Source organism: Ascaphus truei, chromosome 1 (assembly GCF_040206685.1).
Source record: "Ascaphus truei isolate aAscTru1 chromosome 1, aAscTru1.hap1, whole genome shotgun sequence".
Classification (NCBI taxonomy): Eukaryota; Metazoa; Chordata; class Amphibia; order Anura; family Ascaphidae; genus Ascaphus; species Ascaphus truei.
This window is the reverse complement of record NC_134483.1, coordinates 529,090,475-529,104,176: the sequence shown is the minus strand read 5'-3', so window position 1 is coordinate 529,104,176 and position 13,702 is coordinate 529,090,475. Positions and strand designations below refer to the sequence as shown.

Below are 13,702 nucleotides of genomic sequence, written 5' to 3'. Positions count from 1 at the left end.
CCCTATGCCTTAGCACTGCATAGTAAAAATGGTCCTCTATGTTGTTAAAGGATATATACACAGATTAGCATATCATACAGTATGTCATTCTTTAACTTCCTTCCTTTCTACCAATATTCTCAGAACAATCGATCACTAAAGCTTGTCCCAAATGCATGTTATGTTAGTTCAGATAAAAAGGGGATCATCAACTAACAAAGTACCCAACTGGACCAACACAGATACTAGGACTTACTATGTCTGGCACTGGGTCGTTTCCTGACCACGACCACGGCTGCCCTGGCACCACAGGATTATTGCTGCAAGTGGTTCGATCCAGAAGCATGGTCGGGGGGACCATGCTTCTGGATCGAACCACTCGCAGCAATAATGGGGGGCATCCCCAAAGCGAGACCGCGGCAGACACTGTCCCTGGAGCCGCTACTTTTTGCTTTCTCAGCCGCGGCTCTGAAGACAGTAAGTCTTGCTACGTCTCTACATTGTTATTTTTTCGATTTGTCCCAAAAGTTCTCATTAGCTGCCACGGGCAACTTATGCAGCATGGTTAAGGGATTGGAGCAGTCAACAACTCAGTCTTTTTGAACTGTGCATAGAGATTTGAAAACCCAGAAAGTTTGAAAAACGCTCCAAAATTTAAATCAATCCAAACCCCTTGGCAAAAATAAATATTGCATGTATTTGTCAACGCATTGGCCTAGCTCCACGAACGGGTGCTGAGCTTTAGCTAAGAAAGGCGGACCCCAGATGAAGTCCGGTGGGACGAAACATGTTGGGCCTTTTTTGATGCTTTGAGGCCACTGTACCCAATCTCCTGAGAAGCCCTGATTGGAAGGAGACTGCTGAGACGGCCGTGACGCGGCGGAGTGCCCCCACTGCGGGTGAGAGACGCTGGCAGAGGCAATCACGGTCTGTTCCTGACTGAGAAGTGGAGCGGTCGCATCGGGTGCTGTTATCTAAGGAGAAGGGTTGAAGTGCGCCCGAAGTCACTTCTGGTTTACTTACCAGCGGGGAGAGTGCGAGTGTGTTACCAGCGGGGAGAGTGTGAGCGTGTTACCATTCCCCTCTGTGTTGTCTGTCATCTTAAAGTAAATGTTAATGCACTATATCCTTGCATTTGTGTTTCTTCATATGAGGGTCTACAAAGAGTCTGCTGACCTGGAGAATCTTCTACTTGGAGTTACAGTATTATGTGTGTTTCAGTGCTAACTAACACTGGGTTCATTTGCACATATTAACTGTTTTATCACTTTGCGGCATGAATACTGTTTTGCTTAGGTTCAAGCTTAGCACCGTTTGTGGGTCTGGGCTTCTATGTACTTCTGTAGTAGCATACAAACTGTAGTTTTAATGCAAAGGGCACAGTACATTATCATTACATTACAAATGTGAAGTAACTGCAACAATAGCACAACACAGGCAGATCACAAATCATGTTTGGTTTTGTCCAAAATCCATGGTAGTCTTTTCAACAGAATGTCATATTAGCCTTGAATTGTCGCAAGACGTCCATGAATTTCAAAGAAGTAAAGGAAGTGTGGCCTGTCTTTTATTGTGTTGTATTATGAAAACCATTAAAAAAACATGGAATAATAACAAGACAGATTTGCTCTTTCTTTTCACAATATCTTCAATCAGTGGTGGATTATCTGATGAAGACTATTATGTATAATACAGCCTGTTCTGGACAAATCCCTTTTAATCTGAGCAAATTAACTGCTGGAAAAACGACAGAAATATGAAGACAGACATAAAACTAAACAAACTTACGACCGTTAATTATGATACTGTACTTATTAAACATGAAGTCCCACTTACTCCACCTTATTTTAAAAAAAAACAAAACAACTTTGGATATACCATGAAGTGAAAGCACTTAGTTATGTAACTCCCTCTTAACATTGTAGTGTTTCTTTCAGAGTTTCAGATATGTTTGATAGGTTTTGACATTTAGGCCTGAAAGCCTAACTCCAAAAATCACAAGAACAACAATCTCCCGATGACGGCTCATCTTTCTATCTGTCGCTGTAACAGGCCCTGCCCGATATTTTGGGTATTGTTGCCTGGTCAACAAAGCACTTGATGCTTCAAGAATTGGAGGGTACCCAGACATTGTGGGACCACAGATCATCTCTGGGGGGACCCACAGCTAGTCTACATTATACATTCCAGTGAAGAAAAACTCGCTGAGCACCATATCTCTACTTGGACAATTTCAACATTATACATTCCAGACTCTGTTCTGCCTCTGAGGCAATAGCGAATGTTCAATGCATCTATTTCAAGTTATAAGAATGTTAATCAACAGTCTCTTCCAGTAGTACAACTCCTAAAAGTATGTTGTGCTATGGCGATATTGTTCCATAGATTGTGTGTAGGAGCACTCACGCTGGGAATACTGCCATGGGTGCTCTCAAAGACGGGAGAGGTCCCAGCAAACTATGTTGAGGAAGTTCTATGGTTTGGCCCGAAACGGCGATCAAAAATAAAGTTTGCTTTTTTAATTTCTAATGCAAGTCCAGGCGAGTGCTGTCTTTGCTGTACACAGCATTCAATATACAGTATTGTTCCATAGCCATTCCATAAGTCAGACAGGGTGAATAATTTGGAAGCACAAATAGTGCCAAAAGTAATTTATGTATGTATGTATGTAGGTATGTAGGTATGTATGGATGGATGGATGCATGGATGGATGGATGGATGGATGGATGGATGTCTTTATTTATAAAGCACCATTAATGTACATAGAGCTTCACAGCAGTAATACACGTGACAATCATATAAATAACAAATAATACAAATAACACATAATGGGAAGAAGCGCTTCAGACATAAAAGTAACATTAAGGAAGAGGAATCCCTGCCCCGAAGAGCTTACAATCTAATTGGTTGGTAGGAAGCACGTACAGAGACAGTAGGAGGGAATTCTGGTAAGTCCGTCTGCAAGGGGCCAAGCTTTATGTATGAAGTGTTAATTATTTATAGCTGCTCACCCTGCTGATGCCATCACCTTATGCACTTTAACCCATCTGCACAAATTCATCGCTATCAGAAACTGGTACACATACTATAGACACACTAATGCAGTTGAACACAAAGCACTGATTTTCTGAAATTGCTTAAGCCGTATGGATGCCACGATCATACAAGTAACAGTGAAGAAATACTTCTAATGCTTTAATTAACCTGGTTCTGTTTATTTTCAAGTCGTGTACAGCAAATTTTGAAACTCAACTTGATAATCAACTTAAACATTCATTTCTTTATGAATGTAACAATATTTCAGGCTTTCAGATCCCCTGCTGAATGTTTAATGTCAAACAATGATATATTATGATTTACTGTGATCAGCTAATGATATATCATGATTTGACATTGAACATTTAACAAGGCATATGCCATACATCATATATTTATTACAAAATGACAACGTAGACATAAATTAAGATTAAGAAATGTACTATAGAAAATGTATCACTTTGTACTTTTGAATGTACAATCATTCTTATTAATAGGATACAATTTGATATATCTTTGTTAAGTTTAAGTATAATTCAATAACATAAAACATTATATACCACCTACATGCAATAGTACGCTTGTTACAGTATAATACAAGATGCAGCATTAAATGTTCAAAAAGATTGAGTGTGCATATAAAGTACAGAATGAAGTAACACAAAGAAGAGAGCAATACATTCTCAACACAGACATCCCCAGATGAGACACTCATAAGCAGAGAAAGAGGGACCCGGCAAAGTTCTAAACGATGGTACTTGCATCGATACACTCATTGAACCCTTTTGGTGACAAGGAGTCCAATGTATAGATCCAAAATGTTTCTTTAGCGCATAACCTTTTAAATCTATCTCCCCCTAATAAGGAAGGTGGAACAGCTTCCAAGCCCATAATAGTCATAGACTGAGTGTTTTTATGATGTATTTCTGAAAAATGTCTCGATAGACTATGCATTTGGAAGCCCCTTATTACGTTCCGACGATGTTTCGAGGAACCGCGTTGCCAAAGTACGTGTCGTCCTCCCAATATACTGCATTCCACAGCTGCATGAAATTGCATATACTACATATGTGGACAAACAAGGGATGTGGCCTATCACAGAGTGTTGTGAATGATCATTATGTGAAACAATATTCTGTGATATTTGGAGGTGCTTGCACGTAATGCAGCGACCTCTACCACACCAATAGTTGCCAATCACAGATGTACTATTCGCTAGATTGTTTGACTTCACCTATTTCAATTTACTGGGCGCAAAGGTGGTCTTCATATTCCTAGCTCTTTTGTAAACCACTGGAATCTGTTTAGGTAATTTTGAACCAATAAAAGGATCACTTGTTAGAATTCTCCAATGTTTGTTTAATACTTTTTTGATCAAGACTGCACATGGATTATATTTAATGATGAATTTGGGGAATTCATAGGGTGAGTCAACTGGATTCCTACTATTGTTTATATCACATTGTTTACCCTGTTTATTCCGGGATTGTTCTAGAAGACAAACCCTGTCAGTTTGTTTTATATATATATATGTTGTGCTATGGTGATATTGTTCCATAGATTGTGTGTAGGAGCACTCACGCTGGGAATACTGTCATGGGTGCTCTCAAAGACGGGAGAGGTCCCAGCAAACTATGTTGAGGAAGTTCTCTATGGTTTGGCCCGAAACGGCGATCAAAAATAAAGTTTGCTTTTTTAATTTCTAATGCAAGTCCAGGCGAGTGCTGTCTTTGCTGTACACAGCATTCAATATACAGTATTGTTCCATAGCCATTCCATAAGTCAGACAGGGTAAATAATTTGGAAGCACAAATAGTGCCAAAAGTAATTTATGTACTGCTGCGCCCGCCTTTAACCTCCTACTTGCCCGCATTATATTACATTTATAACATTTGGAATAGAGATAAAAAAGTTTAATCTGGTTTGTTATGAACTGACATATATGTAAACGCGCTTAAACTGTAAAATGCAATTAATTTTCATCCTCCCATCAATAGTAAATGCAGCTCTGTGTGAGGCTGTGTGAGACTGTGTGTGACGCGGTGTGTGGGACTGTGTGAGGCTGTGTGTGAAACTGTGTTAGGCTGTGTGGGGCAGTGTGAGGCTGTGGGAGGCTGTGGGAGGCTGTGTGAGGCTGTGTGGGGCTGTGTGAGGCTGTGTCTGGCTGTGTGGGGCAGTGTGAGGCTGTGTGGGGCTTTGAGGGGCTGTGTGAAACTGTGTGAGGCTGTGTGGGGCTGTGTCCGGCTGTGGGAGGCTGTGTGAGACTTTGTGGGACTGTGTAAGGCTGTGTGTGAGGTGGTGTGTAAGGCTGTGTGGGAGTGTGTGAGGCTGTATGAGTCTTTATGAGGCTGGGTGAGGTGGTGTGTGGGGCTGTGTGAAACTGTGTTAGGCTGTGTGGGGCAGTGTGAGGCTGTGGGAAGCTGTGTGAGGCTGTGTGAGACTGTGTGGGACTGTGTGAGGCTGTGTCTGGCTGTGTGGGGCTTTGAGGGGCTGTGTGAAACTGTGTGAGGCTGTGTCTGGCTGTGTGGGGCTTTGAGGGGCTGTGTGAAACTGTGTGAGGCAGTGTGGGGCTGTGTGAGGCTGTGTCCGGCTGTGGGAGGCTGTGTGAGACTTTGTGGGACTGTGTAAGGCTGTGTGTGAGGTGGTGTGTAAGGCTGTGTGGGAGTGTGTGAGGCTGTATGAGTCTTTATGAGGCTGGGTGAGGTGGTGTGTGGGGCTGTGTGAAACTGTGTTAGGCTGTGTGGGGCAGTGTGAGGCTGTGGGAAACTGTGTTAGGCTGTGTGGGGCAGTGTGAGGCTGTGGGAAGCTGTGTGGGGCAGTGTGAGGCTGTGGGAGGCTGTGTGGGGCAGTGTGAGGCTGTGGGAGGCTGTGTGGGGCAGTGTGAGGCTGTGGGAGGCTGTGTGGGGCAGTGTGAGGCTGTGGGAGGCTGTGTGAGACTCAGTGGTACTGTGTAAGGCTGTGTGTGAGGTGGTGGACATTCCCTTTGATAAAGTTACATTTGTTGTGACGAAACGCGTCAGGGACGTACATTACGACATTATGTCATCACGTTGTTTGCACGCTTTACGGCCGGAGCGTTTGGAATCTGATTTGAGGCCATCTCGAATGCCACACTGTGTGGAGGACTTCAATCGATCGTGTTAAGGACAGCTGGTGTCGGGTGTTGCCCAGAGATTTCGTTTGGACTGCGAGCGCGTCATGGAACGGTTCCTGCATCGTTGGTGATCTTTTTATCACAAACTGCTTGTTTATCACTTATACTTTGTAAGTGTTTTTAATCCCTCCACCATTCCCTTCCCTTTATTAAATGTACAGGATCACACTATGGGGCGTGCGCTCTTTGTCTTCTTTTTGTATCTATAGATTCTGCCTTGGAAGTGGTTCTTCCATTTGAGAGCAGCCGTGGACCCTAGGATTCTGTACAGTTTTCCTGCATTACCTATCAGGACTTATTCTGGGGTTTGGACATTTACACTTGGACTGTACTAACATTTTTCAATACATATTTATATATATTTTTTATATGTTTGAGTGTATATTTTAGTTTGTTTATATTAATTGCATATGTTATACTCATTATAGGATTGTTTTGCATTTTGATTTTTTATACTTTGAAAGGGGTTTATTATTATTTTCACTGGTCTATGAGTGGCGCTACTTTATTCACTTCTTGTCTTGTCATATATATATATATATATATATATATATATATATATATATATATATATATATATATATATATATTTTTTTTTTTTTTTAATTTTTTTTTTAAACTTGTAAATGTTTATTTTTTAAAGAAATCAATAACAAGATTTAACTCATTAAGCCCCAGCTTGCTTGGGAAGGCACATTTGATGTGTAAATAGACAGCACAATTTATACATGGACAAGCTTAACCCTTTCACAACCATACTGGCCTGCACAGCATCGCAGCTCAATGTGTTGCAAGGCCCCCCTCTGATAGCGGAAGGGTTAATAATTTAGTTACTAGAATGAATGATTTCTTAGCTGTTACACATGCATGCAGCGTAGAAGGTGCATGCAAATGAATACACAAAATCATCCTACTCTTCATAAAAGATAATGACAACCCTAACAGCAACGCACAGAAGTAGGTCCATCATGGACCGAAACGGCAGTATTTTTATATGTGACTTAGAGATTGGATACATTTATATCCATGTGCCCATCTTCCACTGATTTTTGGTCTTTACAATTGCTGGTGATTTGGGACATTCACCTACCAGCTGGAGGCCCTGTTGTTTAATGGTTTTGAATTTCCCTTATTTATTTCTTTATGTATCACATATTTTTACACTGAGAGTTACCTCTTGTTTTCAGGTACGTCCTTGGCACAAAGTTATGAATACAAGGTTACGTTATATGAACAGAGGTTACACAGAACGTTATATTTACAGACATTTAATGGACAGTTAGAGATGGTATATGTGATGGGCGTTTGCAATAGTTAAAGACAAGATTAAAGTGTGAGACAGCTGAAGTTTTGAAAGAACTTAAACTGGGGGCGGCTTTGGGAGCCTCTGGTAGGTTCTTCCAGACGTGAGGTGCACGGTAACAGGAGGAGGAGCGATCGGATTTTTTGTTTTGTATTCTGCGAGCTCAGTCTTCTTTCTATTCTTCGTACGGTATCACTATACCATTATTCATTTAATTATGGTTATTTTAAGCACCATGTTTCTTCTTATACGAGAAATACTGCGTAAAAAAAAAAGGATTTAAGTCTTTAGCTAAAGTCACAGAGCGACGGTGTGATGGTAATCGGGATACTTTCTTATGGACAAACCTACATTACCACTGCTCTTTGAATTGTTTTTTTTATTTGCATGTGTCCTTCCTAAAGCAAAAGGGTTTATTTTAGAAATAATCTGCCCCTTTCTGGGATTATTTACAGCATAAATATTGTATACATTTTTCTAAAAGAGAGTCCCAAGGCTTTGCCAGAACATTTAATGTGTGTGCTTGTTAAAAATCAGAAACAGTACAACTACTTTTTATGCCACTTTGACCACTGCATAGCAACATATATTTGAGTTTAAAAAAAAAAGAAAAAGGTTAAATGCTAAACTATTGTTAACCTGTGTTTCACCATTTAAAATACCACTTTTCAAATTGAGGAATGAAAGTCATACTATGAAGAAGACGCAATAGAAAATATCACACGATATACACTTCATATTGCCTCTGCTATGGGCTTGCTCCAAACTGCTGAAAGAACGCTGCAGTGATAGCAAAGATGCAGAGATATGTTATCAATTATAAAAGGAGGAAAACAATCACTGCAGTATTAGAAAAACTGTAGACATGTTTTGGCAAATTTTCAGGTAAGAGCTATTGTGCCGGGAGTGGCCAACTCCAGTACTCAACGGCCACCAACAGGTCAGGTTTTAGTGATATCCCTGCTTCAGCAGAGGTGGCTCAGCCTCCTGTGCTGAAGCAGGGATATCCTTAAAACCTGAGCTTTGGTGGCCCTTGAGGACTTGCCCGTTGTAATGTTATATTGGATTATTTCTCAATGTATCGCAGTTGCAAAACTGGACAAAAGGAATACAGAATAAATTAAATGAACTGAGTAAATCGGACTGTATTTACCAAATGAAAACTTACAATTGTATGGTTTTCTTTGCTAAATCTCGTTGGATTTTGCTACCTTTTGTCCCAGTTTTGCCACTATAAGATTTTCTTTCGTCAATACTGCAAGTCCCTACGCGGGGTTTGCTATGCTTGTGAATAAGGGGGCGATGGCTTCCCTGTTTTTAGACCTCGTTAACTTCCATAAAAAAGGACCTGTGGTAAACTGCCAAATTTTCCCACATAACGACAGAGAAACAACACAATGTCACGCTGGGAATTGGCATAAACCTTTGCAGAGCCATTAGTTATGCCAATTATTATCTCATACACAGCAAGAATGCTCATGTTAACATGTAAATAAAAATCACTTAATAAGTGGAGCTGCCTTTTCTGCCTGGGGGGTGGGAGCAGTGAATGATGTCATTGTACTACATGTATTTATCTACAACAGGGCTGTTTGACTTCTACGACGGGAAGCACCTAAAAGCTGCACTTATGTGTCACCGGGGGACACCTTGTTAACATGTGGGCTTTAGTGAGGGTGTCTTTCTGTGTGTCTCACGCACAGACAGGCTGGTTGGAGCTGGACAGGGGATTTTTCACTGCAGTTCATCTGCTGATATCATTTCTACTCCTGTCTCCTATGACTCATTGGTAGTGAGTGACAGGGAATAGATTAAATCCTTATCCTGCGCCATATCTGCCACCGAAAATCATAACTATTTTACAAAACAGTACTAAAATTCAGTTTAAATGTTCACCGACATTTGTTTCTTATGTTTGGCTTTAATTATTATTATTATTATTATTATTATTATTATTATCATTATTATTATTATTATTATTATTATTATTATTTAAACATTTATGACATTAAAAAAAACAGATATTTACCTCTTCACAATGTGATGTAAGATACCTCTGGCGACAAAGTGGATAACATATTAGTAACATTGCTAAATGAGCGGGGGCTTCACTGTGAGTCCACATGTTCTATTTATCAGGGCGAGACTATGTTTCTGCAGGTTGAGGCATTTTCATTAGGACTTTCTGTGGGTCAGCGTACTGTACCAATGTCCCTATTTTGCCAGCTTGAAGTTTGGAGAATGTCAGAAAGAGTTAAATTGCACTTAAAAGGAACACATTAGGGACGTGTCATAAGTGCAAAATATAGGGAAATATTGATATCGATTTATCTAATAAACTTTACACTACAATAAAAAAATAATAAGAGTTAGGTTACCAAAAGATATATTTAGGATGTAGACGGAATGTTTATCTATTTGGTGTATGTCTGTTTTCTTAATGAGCCAACATATAGGATGGTGCAGAATTCCTTCATATGCAATGTACTGGATCAAATGACTTATTTTAACACTGTCACTGCAAAAGGGCTCACCACTCTGGCAACAAAAAGGTTAATCAAGTGGATTATGTGCATGTATGTACAGCACTATGTTCTATATCACTATCAGGAAGCAATATGAAAAAATGACTGTATCTCACAGATTGGCAAACTAAGCTGATGGGGGCAAGATTGATCACACTAATATACCAGCAAGAGTCCACAGCTAAATGCAAAATCCTCCAGCTAAGTCACCAACCACAATGTAACATTTTTATATGAACAGTAACGTGTACATTAACTGGAATATATCGCTTTTTAAGTTACATAGGACTAAACGCTGTGATGACACAGAGACCTGCAATGTACAATACAGTATTTCTCTTCAGATACGTACATCACTCTCTGAAGAAGCGTCTCAGCGAGTAAAGGCACAGACTGAAAACAGTGAAACCGACTGTGAAGCAGAGGAACATTCATTCACATCCCAGTGTCGCCAACTCACTTTGTCTTCCTGAGACTCCGGCACAGAAATGAGATTGTAAGCTCTGTGGGGCAGGGATGCATTGTGCCTACAATGTGCTATGTACTGTACAGCGCTGCGTACACTGTCAGTGCTGTATATATGTGTGTCTTTATTTATAAAGCTCTATACCAGAACAAAATACTATCATTATTAAATTATCTCTGGCAACAAAAGTGTATTCCATTTGAAACAAGGTAAGTGTTCCTTAGGTGGTCTCCTCCGGGGTCGCAGATTGCTCAGTGGCAATCTCTGTGCTATTCCATTTACTTGGCTATGTGCCATATACCCAGGTGATAATGATAACAATAGGTAACCCAATGACTTCCGTAAAGACCTGCAAGCTCACGGCATTGCATGGCAGGACGGTTTAGATAACAGTTGCCAAGATAGGACACAATACTATTACACTATGACAACTACTGTGCCAAAAACATGATACTTATCAAAACTACCTGAGATCATTGAGCATGACAATACTGGCATAAAGGGTGACTAATAACACGGTCATTTGGGACCTGCTATTATTATTGTTTATTTGTAAAGCGCCACCATATTCCGTGGTGCGGTACAATGGGGGTGCAGAAATGTGATATTCACATAAACACAGTTATATACAAAAAGAAATACGGACAAACATGCAGGTATACAGAGAGGTCATGGGGGCCCGGCTCGAAACCCATCCAGACCTAGGAAAAATAATGAAAATGCTACCATTTGTAATATAACCTCAAATATATTTGTTCGGTGCAGTTTAATGATGTTTACACAATCAAAGGTCAACTGCTTTGGTGTTTGTGTGGAACTTCTGTATAAACAAGGAATAAAGTGTCCAACAAATGGGGAAAGGGCTGCGTTATTATCTCTTGTGTTACTCAAGTGGGGTTATTATGGTTTCCATTTATCTCCATTCAGCTCCTCCAATCTAAACAGCCTAAATGTCTGACTTCTCCAGGCACATGCTGCCAAAGGCTTGGAACTCTCTCCCATAAAGCATCAGGTTCTGTAGAAATAGAGCCATGGAATTTGCTATGTATCTGCTACCTCATATATTAAAAACCCGGGTCCAGCAACAAGTTGCTAAATAGTGCAATGTATTGCTTCCATGTCTAATGCTAATACTTCAATGTATTATAACACAGTTCAAAACCAGATTTTAATAAATATGGTTTGTTGAAAAATATAATAATAATAATTAGCACAACTAAACCTATGTATTTATTATACTTTTACATATGAAGGAGTATATTTTATAAATGAAAATACTTTCACACATTGTCATTTTTTTTAGGACATCATTCAGCTTTTACTGTTTGGTGCAATTATTTTAAATAGCAAATTAACAGGACTTCAGCTAGTTATGTAGAACATTGGGACCAGTGTGTTTTTCTCAGTAACCAGCTCTTCATTTTGCAGGAAAAGGAAAAAAAAGTGTTTAGTATAGTTTTACACTTGAAAAAAAAGGTAATTTAATATGATATATAGAGAGAGAGTGTGTGTGTGTATATGTGTGTGTGTGTGTGTGTGTATATATATATATATATATATATATATATATATATATAAAAATATATTTATATATATATATATATATATATATATATATATATATATATACTGTGTATATATATATATATATATATATATATATATATATATATATATATATATATATATATATATATATATATATATATATAATGTCAAGCAGGGGAATCGGCATACAGTACAACAGGATGAATATCTGCATTGCTGAGAATCTGTTCTAGGAATGATACATGTATCATTTAATAGACTAATGCACCATTTCCACATGTTGCCTCTTATCTTACATGCACTTCTGTATCACCTTGACTGAGGATAGCATAATATTTACACGATAGCGTTTACTATCATATGAACGATGCATGGTCAGAAAGAGATAGTGCAGCTTCTCTATACTTACAGTACACTACATCCTCTATTTTACAATAACTAGTCCAGATTGGGAAAAGCATTTTCCTAATGCATCTGCAGAGCGAACATATCACAGCACTGGAAGAAAAAGTTCAGCCTGAGCTGAGATATAGAAGATAATAGAAAAGTTGCAAAAAAAATATCCACCTACCTAATGGCAACACGAGAAAGAATGGGAGCCAACAGAGTATAAAGACCCCAACGACAATGGCAAGTGTCTTTGCAGCTTTTTTCTCCCTGGAGAATTTTAATAGTCTGACAGAAAGGGAACTCCTGAAGGTATGTCCCTTGTTTCTGGAGATGGAATTAGACTCCTCCATAACACTTCTACAATGAATCCTGAGAACAACTTCCATGGATTTATTCCTTTCCCTCTTGACCCCAGCTTCAAGGCTCTTTGTGGTTCTCCTGGCCACAATGTAAACTCTAAAATACATGACCAAGATGACTAACAGCGGCAAATAGAAGGAGAAAAGAGAAGAGAAGAGTGCATAGCCCGGCTCTTCTGTGATGCTGCACTCAGAGTCATTGGCGGGTGGTGGTTCTTTCCATCCCAGGAGAGGTCCAATGGAAATGACCATGGAGGACAACCAGAGCAGAATGAGGATAACTACAGCCTTCTTCTCGGTCATTATAGTGGGGTATTTGAGTGAGTACTTCACCCCTACATACCTGTCGATAGATATGATGCACAGGCTCATGATGGAAGCAGTGCAGCAGAGGACGTCCACCGCAGCCCAGATATCGCAGAAGATCCGTCCAAAAGCCCAAAAGCCCAAGACCTCCATTGTGGCGGAGAAGGGCAGCACGGTAGTGCTGAGCAGGAGATCGGCTATGGCTAGGTTGATGATAAAGTAATTAGTGACGGTCTGCAGTTGCCTGTTGCATGCCACCGACAGTATGACCATGATGTTCCCCACGATGGCAAACAAAATGAAACCTGCCAGGACGACCCCAACACTCAGAGCCTGCAGGTCCACACTCAATGTCAAAGAGGTTCCGTTGTCAGGGTCCTCTGTCCCATTGCCACCCAGGAAGGGGGGACCCTGGTGTCCCGTGTGGTTCCCGTTGAAGCTGGCATTGGTGAAATCGGGAAAAGTCATTTTAAAGCAGTCTTATCTCCATGTAAGAGGACTTGGATCTCAAAGTCATTCCCGGAGAAGGCTCAGACATTCTAGCTTCCTCCTTCCTTAATGCTGCTCAGCCCTGCTATTTCCTCACCAAAGTCCTTGGGCTGCAGTCACTCCTTGGTATAACATTCTCCCCACCAG

General features: G+C 40.1%; 1 protein-coding gene across 1 annotated transcript in view; it reads right to left on the bottom strand.

Moving 5' to 3' along the window:
* ADRA1D (adrenoceptor alpha 1D) overlaps window positions 1–13,702 on the bottom strand; it is a 161,411-nt gene that overhangs the window by 147,278 nt on the left and 431 nt on the right. The window contains exon 1 of the mRNA XM_075572365.1: window positions 12,583–13,702. This exon is cut by the window's right edge and continues 431 nt beyond it. Coding sequence (XP_075428480.1) covers window positions 12,583–13,534 — 952 coding nt within the window. The 5' untranslated portion in view covers window positions 13,535–13,702. The remainder of the gene's footprint in view (window positions 1–12,582) is intronic.